At 58.2% G+C, this 14,060-nt stretch overlaps 1 protein-coding gene across 2 annotated transcripts in view; it reads right to left on the bottom strand.

Annotated features, from left to right (window-relative positions):
- Window positions 1–10,684, bottom strand: part of LOC105484013 (ADAM metallopeptidase with thrombospondin type 1 motif 2) — a 235,700-nt gene extending 225,016 nt beyond the window's left edge. The window contains exons 1-2 of one of the 2 annotated variants that reach the window (XM_071098019.1): window positions 10,505–10,684; window positions 9,084–9,478 (exon numbers count right to left, since the gene is read on the bottom strand). In XM_071098019.1, the coding sequence (XP_070954120.1) occupies window positions 9,084–9,478; window positions 10,505–10,634 (525 nt within the window). In that variant the 5' untranslated portion in view covers window positions 10,635–10,684. The remainder of the gene's footprint in view (window positions 1–9,083; window positions 9,479–10,504) is intronic. The other variant, XM_011745152.3, reaches the window with a different exon arrangement.
- Between the last annotated feature and the right edge of the window lie 3,376 nt (window positions 10,685–14,060).

Raw genomic sequence — 14,060 nt, 5'->3', positions numbered from 1 at the left:
CAAAATACTATGATTTCAACCTGTAATCAATACTTTAAAATGATCTATTAAACACTGCACATTCTTTTTTTGGGGGGGCACTAAGTCTCTGAAATCCAATGTATATTTTACACTCAGGGCCCCTCTCAATTCAGACCAGACACATTTTAAGTCTTCAATAGCCTTGTGTGGCTTATAGCGACTGTATTGGACAGCGAAGCTTCAAAGTACTTAATACTTTGAATATTAGAGCCTTAAAGTTCTAATAATAAACACAGCTTAGTATTGGTACAAGAACAGAATGATGGAAAAGTAGAATGTTATCTGTGGTATTGCTTAACCTGAGGTTTCATTTGCCACTGACTGGCGATGGTACATGCTATAATCCATAAAATAGAGATATAAATATATACCAATATGCTCACAGCTCTCAAGCCCCTTTTCGTCATATGTCCAGAAGCTCTGTCCCAATCAGAATGACCACTAGCAAGGCTTAGACAAGCCTTGCACGAAACATAAGACGCCCTCCTTTCCATGTGGTCCCAATCCCTGCTTTCAAACAGCTGCGTGGGAGGGACGGGCAGGGCAAGGTAACGGGAAGGGCTGCAGAGCCTCCACGCCCTCTCTGACCACCCACCCTCCCAGCACCTCCGCGTGTTCACCAACCCTAAGCTCTCCAAGCCTTGTCATTTACGGGTTTTCAAAGGAAAAATACCCGAGTTTAAAGATGACAGGCTTTAATACTTTGCAATACTTTTAATACATTGAAATTTCAGATTAGGGACCATCCTGGCTAACACGGTGAAACCCCGTCTCTAATACAAACTTCAAAAGACGGCCGGGCGCGGTGGCTCAAGCCTGTAATCCCTGCACTTTGGGAGGCCGAGGCGGGCGGATCACGAGGTCAGGAGATCGAGACCATCCTGGCTAACACGGTGAAACCCCGTCTCTACTAAAATACAAAAAATTAGCCGTGCGCGGTGGCGGGCGCCTGTGGTCCCAGCTACTCGGGAGGCTGAGGCAGGAGAATGGCGCGAACCCGGGAGGCGGAGCTTGCAGTGAGCCGAGATGGTGCCACTGCACTCCAGCCTGGGCGACAGAGTGAAGACTCCGCCTCAAAAAAAAAAAAAAAAAAAAAAAAACTTCAAAAGATTAGCCGGGCATGGTGGTGGGTGCCTGTAGTCCCAGCTACTGGGGAGGCTGAGGCAGGAGAATGGCGTGAACCCAGGAGGCAGAGCTTGCAGTGAGCCGAGATCGCACCACTGTACTCCAGCCTGGGCGACAGAGCGAGACTCCGTCTCAAAAAAAAAATTTCAGATTAGGGCTTTCAAAGGAAAAATACCCGGGTGTAAAGATGAATCCTGGACATTCTGCTCAGAGAGCCAGTGAGGGCTGCTCCCTCCGACACGCATCTTTCAATTTCCCGTCCCTGAAGTGAGGATGCGATTGGCAGGTCTCACACCCTGGCCCCGGCCCCGCCTCCTGGGCCACCACCCTTGCAATGCAGTCCCTCACTGCAGACGCGTGCAGTGCCAGCACCCTGGACACTCAAAATGCCTTTGAGGAGTCACACCGTGAGGTCAAAAAGTTAGGGAGCTCGCAGAAAGGTGCATGTAGCTTCGCATTGGTGAGGCAAATACCTATCCCTGGAGGACGGACGCTACTTCGTAATTCACAAGAGGAAGACCCCCGGAGGCAGACGAAGCCCCCGGAACTCAGTTCCTGGGAGCCAAGCAACGGCCAGGCAAGAGAAGTGGTCCACCCATTAGGCTGCAGACAGCATCAGAGAAAACAAGCACTACGGGGGCGGGGCCTGCACCTCCAGGGGACCACAGTGAGGGCACAGAGCTGCAGTTTAAATGGGAGTGTCTCCTCTCTCTTGGTGGCATATAACGTAATGGTGTGTCCTGTAACTGATGGCACCTCAGAGCTAATGAGATGCAGACACGGCCGCCGCTTTCTCACCCCCGGGCCTGGGGTAGGCACTTGCTGCACACCCATCCTTTCACTGCCAGTGAAGTGCGTGCGGACAGAACCCATCTTTCGCTATTGGAGGAACCGAGGTTCGCAGCATCGTGGTGCTTGTCCGCCCTACGCAGTCACGAGGGGCACGGCGGACCATGTGACCCGCAGCAGCCTCCAACCCACACTAGGCCCCTGCTTCCCTGGGTTAACCCCTGAAATGCACAGGGCAGGGTGGGGATGGCGTACAGCCTGCCTGGCTTCAGCAGCACCCAGGCCTTGGTCTTGGACACGAGGGTTCCCTTTGGCTCTGAGCGGGAGCTGTGCACCCCACTCTGCAGCCCTGGAGTCCTCGTGCAGTGTAACTGAAATTCACGGACAAGCCTGAGGAGCCAGCTCCAGGCTCGGTAATAACTTCTCCATATTAATGGCAGCACCGCAGACCCGGTGGACAGCTGACATTTAATATGAAACATAGGCAGCAGAGTGTGCAGCTCCTACCTGGATCCTCCCATTCTGGGGTGACCACCAGTAGGGGATGGGGGTGTCTAAAGTGGCGCCAAGATTGAGGGGGCTGCGTCCTCCTCTCCCCTGAGTAACTCAATCCCACTTAAGGCCCCTCTTCTGCAGGGTGCAGGAAACCCCTTCCGAGAAATACATCAACACGTGCTGGCCCACACTCACTCACACGCACACACTCCCATGCAGACACACGTGTGTGCACACACTCACATGTACACACTCATTCAGACATGCACGCACATATGCACCCCCACACGCACACTGTGTGCACGCACCCCTACATGCAAGACATGCAGAGGCAACACGTACATGCACACACTTCCACACACTCCTGCCATGCACAGCCCCAGGACATGCACACGTCCACATGCAGCCAGCAGACTGCTGTCCTGGCAGCAACACAGGGACCCCCAGAGGTGCACAAGCCAGAGAAGGAGGTGGGGTAAGGAAGGACATGTCTGCCTGCCAGCACAGACCCAGGGTCCCAGGAAGGCCGCCATGCACACTTGCCCCTTTGGGTCTCCAGATACTAGAGTAGGCAGGCCCAGACCACAGCTCAGGCAGCCACGAAGCAAAGCCCGCCTTGCTCCGGAGTGGATGTTCCTGGCCCTGGGGCTCAGGGCGGATAAGTCCCTGGCTGATTCCCTTACTCACCCAGGTGTGGCCCCTGTGAGCCTCACAGCAGGCCTGGGTGAGGACCTGGCCTTCACCTCCCAGCTGACTCTGCAGGAGGGCCTGCATTCTCTCAGGCATGACTCGCTAAGCACTGGAGACACGGGCGACAGGGAAGCCACAGGGAGCCATCAGGCAGGAGAAGCCTGCCACACAGGAACGAGCACGTGGCTGCGCGCATTGACCAGTGCCAGAAACACACTCAGCCACGCAATGGAGTGCAGGCTGGGGCTGGGCAGCATGATACGGGGGTCCCAGGAAGAGCTGGCCTCCCGGGGCTCCAGCTGAGACCAGTGCTGACTAGGTGCTGGGAGCTGGCTCCACTCTGCCCCTCCCTAAAGGATTCCAGGAGAGACGCCAGCCCACACAGAGAGGACCTGCATATGTAACTCCTAGAGCCTCGGTTTCCTACCTGTGAGATGGGGCCACGACGGCTGGTTCACAGGAAGACTGCAGGGGCTGGGTTCGCAGCCCCCAGCGGAGGTAGATGGTTTGGATGCTGCTCCCCCCACCCGCTCCTGAGGCTGCCCGCCGCCTCCGCCCGCCTCCGGAGGGACTGCACTGCACTGCTGGACTCCTCAGGCGTCTCCACAGGGGCCCTCGGCTCAGGTAAGGCAGCAGGGGAGGGAGTCACTGCCCACCTCCCAGGGCACCTGAGGAGGACGCTGGAGTTCTGCCTCCTGCAACCCTTGCTCCCGGAGTCTCATTCCAGACCAGCAGAGCGTGTGACTCGGGTCGGAGCTGGAGGGCCCCGGCCAGGTCACAGGGGCCTTGAATGCCAGGCCAGTGGGTCTGGATGTTTTTAAGAGCAGTGAGAACCACCGAGAGGCCTTAAGTGAAGGCGTGGCATGAGTTTCTGCATGGTCTCTAAACATCCCTCTGGCTGCAGTGTGGAGAAGCGCTGTCGGGGAGAGAGCACGGAGCACGGGGGGAGAAGCGCTGTGGGGGAGAGAGCACGGAGCACGGGGGGAGAAGCGCTGTCGGGGAGAGAGCACGGAGCACTGGGGGAGAAGCGCTGTCGGGGAGAGAGCACGGAGCACTGGGGGACAGAGGAGCAGAAGGCAGGGGCTGGCACCGGGCGTGGAGGGAAGCCGGGCCAGAGCGCTCTGGGATTGGAGCTGGCTAGGGGAGGGCAACCCTGGAAGGGTGAGGTCTGGAGGAGACTGCGGGGAGCCATGTGACTTGAGGAGTATGGGGTCATCCAGGGAAGGGGGTTCCGGAGGCAGCCGAGCAGGCAAGCCTGGAGCCCAGGAAGACTTCTAAGCCCAACATGGGGTCTGGAGTCCAGGGGGAGGGAGGCCACAACCGTTTTCACCACCCTGCACAACTGTCGTCCTCCCTTCTTGTACGATAGACCCCTCTCCATTCCAGAGTTTGGGAGTCTGTCCCTCCCCCTCAGTCCCAAAGGTGGGCAGGAGACTTGGGCTAGGCCTGCACCACGGCTATGGGTTTGAAGATGGGCCTCCAATCCCTCCCCCAGCTCTTACAGGTGTCACCCACAGAGGAGGGCTTTCCGTTTCAAAGGGTTGCCTCCTTGGAAAACAAGCTAGGCCTGGAGCCGCTGGTGGCCCCACGTGGTGGGCTGGGGGCTGCAGAGTGGAGAGCAATTCTGAAATCAACACCGAGAGGCAGGGCTGAGAAACGGATAGCATGTTCTGAGCCCCGGGATTCAGCTAGGCCTGAAGCCTACACTCCTCAGGACCCCCAGATAATTGGGGCCATGGTGTCCCTTGTTTGTTTCATCCAATATGACCAGGGGTTTCTGTCACTCAAACTGAGCAAGACTTAAACAAGGAAGGTGACAAGTATGGCGGAGGCTGAGACTGGCCTTAGCAGCTGTGTAGGCTGCTTGCAGCTGGGGCCCACAGGAGCCTCTGCTCCTATCTGGGGAGCCCCGACACCCTAGGGAACCCAGAGGTTCCTTCAGCCCTCTTTGGTCTTCCTGACAACCTCTCATTGCGATCCAGGCAGTGCCAAGGCGGGGTGGGAGGAAGGAAGACCCTACCAGCGGCAGCTGCAAATCCCAGGAGCCCCTCACCCCCACTGCACAGTCCCAGGACTGCCCACACCTGCCTGATCTGCTCTAGCCCCTGAGCCTGCTGGAGCCCAGTGTGTGGCCTCGAAGGCAGCAGCCTTGCTGGGAAAAATGAAACTCATCTCGATCCCTTAGGCCAGCTTCCGACTTCTCTCTGTGGCTTTGATGACTCTTAATGTCCAGCAAGACAGAGTGGGTGCCTGGCCCAGACGGCAGCCCCCCAGGGGAGCCCCAGCTTGAAAGGTAGCAGCCCTGGCTTTCTTCTTGCGATGGGACCTTGGGCCTGTCTGAGCCTCAGCCACGCAGTGGGGCAGCTCTACCTCACAGGGTCGTGGGGCTCGCATCGAGCACCCAGGGCAGAGCATACACTTCCTCCTTTGGGCCCCAGGATTGGACCAGGCCTTGGAGGGCAGACCGTCTCCACTGCCCAGCCCACGGAGGCTTCCTCCACTGGCCCTGCCCAGCCTGGCAGGAGAGGACCCCCATGCTGCCCTGAGTGGGGAGGCAGAGGCGGGCAGGGCTGCTTCCATCCCACAGAAGTCCCAGCTGCAGTCCCCCACCAGTGAGGACTTAGGCCAGCCACAGGAGCTGCAGCCCAGCGCAGGTCACCAGCCAGTCAGAGCCACTCAGCTCCCAGGCCTGCTCCCGGCTCCCCACTCACACTGACGATGGTCAAACCCACAATGAGAACGTCTCCAGGAGTCAAATAAGAAAGGTGGGAAATGTTTTAAAGAAATGCGTTTTTAAAATTCTCTTTGTAGGCATGCAGAAAAAGGCAGCAAAACGTAGTAGCATGGCCTTGGAATTGGCTTCAAAGCTTGAAGCAAGCTGTCTCAACTTTTGGAGCCTCGCTTTATTCATCTGTAGAAGGGGGATGATGTCGGGACACGTTCCATAGGGTGCTGTGAGGATTAAACAAGGCAATGTGGCATAGGGGGCTCAGCTGAGAGCCCGGCACACAGCATTAATAGGAACACAGTCAGTTGTCACTTACCATTATTACCTTTTACGCCAAAAGGCTTCTCATTGGGTTTTTAATAGGCTTGTAAAAATCATGTGAAATTAGCACACTTACCATGCTGCCCAAGAGATACTAGAAAACTCTTCCGTAGCAATATGATGCACAAGAACACTGTTCAGCATTTTTTGCTCATGCCTTGTGCAAAGGTACATTTTGCTGTGGATATTATGAACAACCCCTCACTGTGGATACTAACCCTCTCTGTGGATATGATGAATAACTTCTGTCTAGTCACTCAACCTCCCAGAACCTGAGTGCTCCACCTGTAACCAGGGATGAGATGCCTCCCCAGCAGGGGCTCTGTGAGGACAAGAGGCACCCTGTATAAAGCCCCAGGCCCTTAGCAAAGAAGCCTATCATGGTAGCAGAGGGGGATTTAAAAGCAAAACAGACACATACGCAGCGAAAAAGTAAGAAAAGAAAAGAAGAGGCTGGTGGTGGTGGCTCACGCCTGTAATCCCAGCACCTTAGGAGGCCAAGGTGGCGGATCACCTGAGGTCAGAAGTTCGAGACCAGCCTGATCAACATGGAGAAACCCCGTCTCTATTAAAACTACAAAACTAGCTGGGCATGGTGGCACATGCCTGTAATCTCAGTTACTCAGGAGACTGAGGCAGGAGAATCACTTGAACCCGAGAGGTGGAGGTTACAGTGAGCTGAGATTGTGCCATTGTATTCCAGCCTGGGCAACAAGAGTGAAACTCCGTCTAAAACAAAGAAAGGAAAGAAAGGAGAGAGAGAGAGAGAAAGGAGAGAAAGAAAGAAAGAGGAAGGGAGGGAGGGAGGGAGGGATGAAAAGAAAAGAAAAAAAGAGAAGAGAAAAGGAAAGAAAAGAAAAAAGAAAAGAAAAGAAAAGAAAAAGAACCAATGGTGCTGTCCCACTGTCCAAGGCCGTTATTCACTGACAGCATTCAGCGCCACTCAGGCAGGTCCCAGCTCCTCTTTGAACCCCGATATTCTTCCCAGCTCTGTCTGGTACATGGAACACCTCAGCGGTCCTGTCCTGCCCAGTCCAGTCCACACCTGGCACTTCTGCACATGCTCCTCCCTTTGCCCGGGTTGCCAACCTGCATCTTTTCCAGCTGGCCACTCATTCTTCCAGCCCCCATTCAAACTGCCCCCCAGGAGCACACTCTCCAAGTCCTGGCCAGAGTGCCTGTCAGCCACCCTGATGGCAGGAGGCCTTGGGTGGGTACCAGACCTGCCTCATCGCCGACCAGTACAGGGGGTAAACACATAAGAAGGTGCTGGCTGAAAAACTGAATCACCAAATGAGTTGCTGAATGAATGAAACAGTGACAAGTCCTCTCCACAATGCTCTCCATCAGGAATGCACAGTCCACAGGTGTTGGCCCACCACCAGACTGCAGTCCCATGTCAACTCCCACCACCTTACCTCACCCTAAGTCTGCAGCAAGCATCTCCTTTCATTTAGGAAATTTGCCTCCAGCATAAAATGGGACACACCTCTGAGGCCCAGGATGTCCTCGGAGACAGTGGGCGATGTCAAGGGCTCGCCATTTTAACCCACCTCCTCCAGGGATATTTACAGTTGTTTGCAGTATGGCCAAGTTCTAACTAAATCCAGCCAAAGGCAGTGATTTTCCAAAGCAACAAGTGATATTTTCTGTGTCTCCATAAAAAGAATGGCAGTGGTTGTGGGGCCCTGGTGTAATTGCTGGCTCTGCAGACTGTAGGATGAGCCTGGGCTGCCCGAGTATGGGTGTGCTCAGGGGCCATGGGGCTGGGAGAGTGGCCACTCGCTCGAGGCAGGAGTGCCCTGAGTAGCAATTAGATCGGAACCCATGGTGGGCGGCTTCAGATGTCTGGCCAGTACAGCCAGCCTGACCACCACACACCCAGTCCAAAATAGAAAACTGCAGTGGCCTCTGCTGTGTGCCAGGCCCCGGGCAGCCGGACAGAGCACTGCCAATGTCAGCCTCCTCCCTCAGCATCGATCCAGGCTTCCTCTGAGGCCCCTTGTGCTGAGCCATGGTACCTCCTGCCCTCTCCAGGAAGCAGAGCTTCCCACAGCTCCAGTCACAGGACTAGAGAGGCCCAGGCAGTCTCAAAAGGGACCCCCTAGCCTCTCTCTTGTCCTTCAGGGGCTGCCCCCAAAAGATCGAGCAGCTCATGGGCACTAGAGCCTTCATTTCCAAATGCACCCCTCAGCTCAAAATAGAGAAAACCAACTTTTCAAAGAACCAGCTGGAGTTCAACAGGAAACCACAGCAGAAAAACCAGTGATTCCCGGTCAGCCAAGGGGCAGAGGGCTAACTGGGCATTTCAGCACCACTGCCTGCTCCCTGGGCTGGCATCACCCCCACACACAAGGAAACAGGAAGACTGACTGTCAGCCCGTAAGTCCACCACAAACATATCACACACGCCAGTATGCACAAGGACGGACACAAACTCAACAGATGCTCAACACGCTTACATGCAGAAACCCAGACACATCCATGCACAAAAGACGCTGGCGTACGCACATGTTCACACAGGTGCACAGGCACCCAGATGCAGGTACACACCAACGTTCCAGAACACATGTGCACACACTCACGAAGGTACACACACACACACACGGACCCACCCCGGGATGCAAGCCAGAGACCTGTTCAGGCAGGCCTAAGAGAGAGGCGCACGCTGCTCCTGCTGAGCCTTTTGGAGACCCGGGCCTCCCCTTGCATAAATGGCCCCTGCTCAGACCAATCGAAACAACCTGCTTTCCAGCCAAGCCCTTCAGTTGGAGCACGAGGCTCCCTAAAGCACGGGGAGGGCAGGGAAAGTCCTCAGCGCAGGCCTTGCCCTCCCAAGGACTCCCAGGTAACGCTTTTCCAAAGCCCAGGCGAGAGCAGCGGAGAGAAAGGAGCCAGAGAAGTGCGTACTCACCAGCCCATCGCAGTTGCTGAGCGCCACAGAGGAGGCTTCGGCTAGGCCGGCCACGTCTCCGACGTAGAGACAGCTCCCGAGCAGGGGCTCCACGCGGGTGGTGCCTGTCTCGCCCTGCCACTCCATAGTGGCCCCGGGCGCCACGAGGCGGGCGTTGGGCCGCAGCCGCAGGTGCAGGTCTCGGCCAAAGACCGTGACATTATAGAAGAGGTGACTGCCAGGGTCCTCCTCGTTGCCTCCGGGGAAGCTCGGGGTCCGGACAGGGGCGGCCCTGCGGGCTCGTACCCCTGCTCTGGCCGTGGCTGCCGACACCACGTGGGACACCAAGCGGCCCTGGGCGTCAGTGCGCACCGGCACCGCCAGGATGCGCTCCGCTCCGTGCCCCAGGGGCCCGCCTGCAACGGGAAGGGGCGTTAGATCGGCGGAGACCTCGGGGCCCCAGAGCCTCGGAGCCCCGCCGGCAAGCCACGCCCCCCAGACCCCGCCCCACTGCGAAGGGAAGGGGCATTCCGCCGGGCGACCCCCGAAGCCAGCCTGCACCTCCCCGGCTTTCCTGCAACCGGGAAGGGGCGTTAACACGGCCACCCCTCCGGGGCTCCGCCACTCCCCGGCCGTTCCCTCCTCAGGGGACCTTGCCTGCCCAGAGCGCTGCCCCCTGCCCCGTTCAGGGTTGGGGCTCTGTGGGAACCTCCCTGTGCCCGAAGGGACGACCCCGTCAGAGAGTCCCCCGAACCTTGAACCCACCGTCCTTGGCAGGACGTGGGGCTGCTCGGAAGCCATTCCGGGTTGGCCCCCTTACCCGTGTGCCACGACCCCTCGGCGGACCCCTGCCGCCCAAGTGCCCTCACCGCTGGCCTCCGGGGCGGCGGAGTCTCGGCTTCCCCGACCACGAGCGGCCTGTCCTGCCTGTCCAGCTCCCGCTCAGCCCGCTGCCGGCCCCGTCTCCCCGAGCGCCCGAGGACTGGGAGGGGTGGAACAGGGTCCCTCCGATCTCTGGGGATCCCCTCCGGAGCACCCCAACCAATCCTTAGGGCCCAAGGCTACGCGCTAGGCAGCCGGCTCCTCCGGAGCGTCCCCGGACGCGAGCCCGGGCGCCGCCTCGCCCTGGCTCTCCCCCGGACCCGCTGGGGCTGACTCTGCGCTCTCCGCCGCGGGGCTTTTCCCGGCCCTCCGTCCCCACCCTCCGCGACCCCGGAGCCGCCAGTGCTCCGAGGCTGCCCCCGGCCCAAGGCGCTCGGGTGCGCTGCGGGGCGCCCCCTGCGCGACCAACCCGGCCCCGAAGTTGGCCAACTTGGCCCCGGGCGGGGCGCGCGGAGTTTGCCCAAGTCAGGCTGGACGACGCCTGGGGAGGGGGCGGCGGGGCACGCGCGCAGGGCCAGGCCGGCGGGGGTCCCGGGGCGGGGGGGCCGGGCCGCACCTACCTGGGGGGTCGGCGGCAGCGGCGAGCCTGGCGTTCGCGGGCGGCGGCGGCGGCAGGAGCGGCGGCAGCAGCAGCAGCAGCAGCAGCGCGGGGCAGAGCAGGCGGCGAGCGGCTCCCGCCGGCAGATCCATGGCAGCCGGACTGCAGCCGGGGCCCCGCACTCGCAGCCGGCGCGAAAGTTCCCCGCGAGCCGCCCAGCCCACATCTGGGGGCAGCTGGAGCCGCCCGCAGCTGCAGCACCGCAGGGCGCGGGGCGGAGGAGGCGAGGCGCGGAGGGGAGGGCGGGGGAGCGCGGAGGGAAGGCGGAGAGAGGGAAGGAGCGAGCGAGCGAGGGAGGCGGGAGGGAGGGAGGCGAGCGAGGGGGAGGGCGGGGACGGCGGGCGCCTCAGCCTGCGGTGACCCGGCGCATCTTGGCGCGGCCGCCGCCGCCGCCCGCTTCCCTCTTCGCGCCGCCGCCGCCGCGGTGCCGGGCTCGCAGCGAAGCGGAGACACCCCGAGGCGGCGGCAGAGAAGCGCCGCGGGCCGGGCCGGGGGAGCCCCGCCGCCAGCCACCCCAGGCGCACAACCTCCGAGGAGCGGCGCCGGCAGAACGTCCCCACCTAGCGAGCCCTCGGGGTGTTGGGTCCCACTCGGCAGCCCTGGGAATCAAGGGGTGCACCCCCCTGTCTCTGTGCCCTGGGGCAGGACAGGGTGAGGGAATGAAAGGGGAGGGGGGACTGACTCCTGGGTCCTAGGGGCTGAGCCAGGCCTAATGCCCAAATAGAGGCCGCAAAGGCCAGACGATGCTGTTAGGAGGGTACACCCAGGGCGCGACCCCAAAGATCAACTTTTGCCCTTACTGAGAGAGGCAAGGCTCCCTCAGTCCCCAGTTCCTCTTCCTCTGAAGTCCCTGTCCCCTGTCCCCCATCTGCCTTCCCATCCCTCCGCTGCAGCCTCAGCACAGCCTCTTCCTGCCAGACCTGGGCTCTCTGCCCAGGAGCACAGTCAGGCTCCTGCCCTCACCTGTCCTCAACCCCACGTATGCATTCTGTCCTCCCGCCACTGCACTCCTGGCCCCCAACCTGAAATGGCCTCTCCAAGGTCTGCCTACCTTTTCCACCCAAGCATCCAAGGACACCTGGGTCCATCCTGTTAGAGCCCATTGCCAACCGGAACCCCTCTCCAATCCCTCCTCTCCAGCAAGGCCCTGATCCTCCCATGCTGTCTAAGCTCAGCGGCCTCGCTCCAGGGCCTGCCTGAGAGCCCCCACTCAGGCTATTGGATATCTCTGCCCTAGGACCCCCAATTTCTGCCTCACTTCCCCAGAGGGTGAACACCCACCCCTTCGATTTTCTCATTCGCCCTGCCCCAGGCCTGTGTGGACAGGGCTTTGGTCTTTGCCTTGGCCAGGGGCAGAGGACCCAGAGATGACTCAGGCCTCTCCCTGCTGGCCAGGAGGTCCCAGTCGCTGGGGGAAACATGACTTACACAGCAGGCTGTAACTGTGATCTCACGTCCTTGGTTCTTTCGATTCTGGGGCCTGGGTGTGAGGGCACCGCAGCTGGACAGCCATCTTCACCTGCAAGCTGTGCTCTTTCTGGGTCTCCTAAGGGTGCCCGAGGCTGGATCCAGCCCCCAGGCATGGTGAGATGCCACATGGAAATTTAGATTGGTAACTTTTCTTGAGATATTGGAAGATGTGGCCACGCTAGACCCATACTCCTGCTTAGCAGCCGTTAAATGGGCACTTACCTTGCAGTTTGTGGCGGGTCCCTCCGCTCCTCACTCTCTGTAGGCATCTGCTCTTGTGACCTCTGATGACCCAGGTGGTTCCAAAGAAAGTTGGAACTGGAATCCTAGTGTATCACAAGAGAGATGACTCCAGAGCTGGGCATCCAGGAGGACTTCCCGTAAGAGGTGGCATGAGTTGAATCATGCAGGCTGGGGGAGCCAGGCAGCCCAGAGTTGGGTCCAGCCAGTTGCCGTCCTGGAACACATGAGGCATTCCTCCGGTGATTGTCAGTGCTTCCATCCTCTTCAAAACACAAGTGAGACAACCAGTAGCCGCCCCTACTTCAAGGGGCATGTTCTACACCTTCCTGCCATGTTTATGGTTGGGTTTTTCTTTACACAGCGCCTAAAACTTTATTCAAAATTTTAAAGGGTACTTTAAATCACTACCATAAATGCAAAAGCCAGCATCTCACCATCTTTCCATAAATCAAAGATAATTGCTAAAAACAAATACAACAAGAACAGAAATGTTATCAAATTCCAGATACTTCCACCTGCTAAAGGTACTGAAGGCTGAAGCTGATTAGCAAGTGTTACAAAAGCCTTAAGATGGACTAGCACAGAGGTCGTTGCTCTGATGTGATCAGAAGTACGAAAGGAGACCTGAAAAGGAGCAACTCTGGCTTTGTGAGTTGATGGCATCTTCTAACAGGTTCACGGAGCTAAATTATTTTGTATACTTTGGGATACTTGCTTTAGGATATTTTTTGGAAAAAGAGTTTGTCTCCTGGACACTGAATAACCCCTGGCAGCTGTTTCTTCCCACATCACCCATGTCCCTGCCACCAGGGATGAGTTGAAGACGGAGCAGCACCCTTGCCCAGCCCATCCTTTAGTGCCCCCACTGTCACCCACCAGGGTGGTGGACGAACGAGGCTCACATGCATCTAACTTCACAGTTAAACCCTCAGGGAGGTGGAGGGGACTTGCAGACACATCCCAGCCTCGTGATCACTTGTCCTCCACTCAGAAACAAACAGAAAAACAAAAAACAACCAAAGAACAACAACAAAAATCTTCCTACTTCAAACCTCCATGACTCAAATCTCGCCTCTCCCCCTCTGCTGGTGTTTGCCTTTTTCTCTGGTCCCCCTTTTCCTCTTCCAGGTAAAATACGGGACACAGAAGTCCCCAACGGCTCTCTGCCCCTCTACGTGCTCAGTCTAGGTCCCAAAGACAAGAACCAAGGACCACTGGACCAACGCCGCTGGATGTGTTGTTCAGCGCATGCCACGTGCGTTAGTTTCTACTGGAGCCTGAATCTTCAGGTCTGATTGTGGTCTCCAGCTTACCGCAGTCCTCATCACCCGCTGTTGCCCTACACCTGCCTATTGTTCGTGATCATCAGCACCACGGTCCCTGAAAACCTGGAGCTGTCACCCTCACCGAGAAGCCCAGTGTTTGTGGGGAGGAGTGAGGACAATTCAGAGTCAGCTCGGGCCTTACACACCCAACCCCTTTAAAACCTTCCTGAAGACCGGGCACGGTGGCTCACGCCTGTAATTCCAACACTTTGGGAGGCCGAGGCGGGCGGATCACAAGGTCAGGAGATCGAGACCATCCTGGCTAACACTGTGAAACCCCGTCTCTACTAAAAAAAATACAAAAAACTAGCCGGGCGTGGTGGCGGGCGCCTGTAGTCCCAGCTACTCAGGAGGCTGAGGCAGGAGAATGGTGTGAACCCGCGGGGTGGAGCTTGCAGTGAACCGAGATCACGCCACTGCACTCCAGCCTGGGGCACAGAGCAAGACTCCGTCTCAAAAAATAAAAAATAAAAAATAAAT

Source organism: Macaca nemestrina, chromosome 6 (genome assembly GCF_043159975.1).
Source record: "Macaca nemestrina isolate mMacNem1 chromosome 6, mMacNem.hap1, whole genome shotgun sequence".
Lineage (NCBI taxonomy): Eukaryota > Metazoa > Chordata > Mammalia > Primates > Cercopithecidae > Macaca > Macaca nemestrina.
Note: the sequence above shows the minus strand (reverse complement) of the source record. Positions and strands in the feature narration are given on the sequence as shown.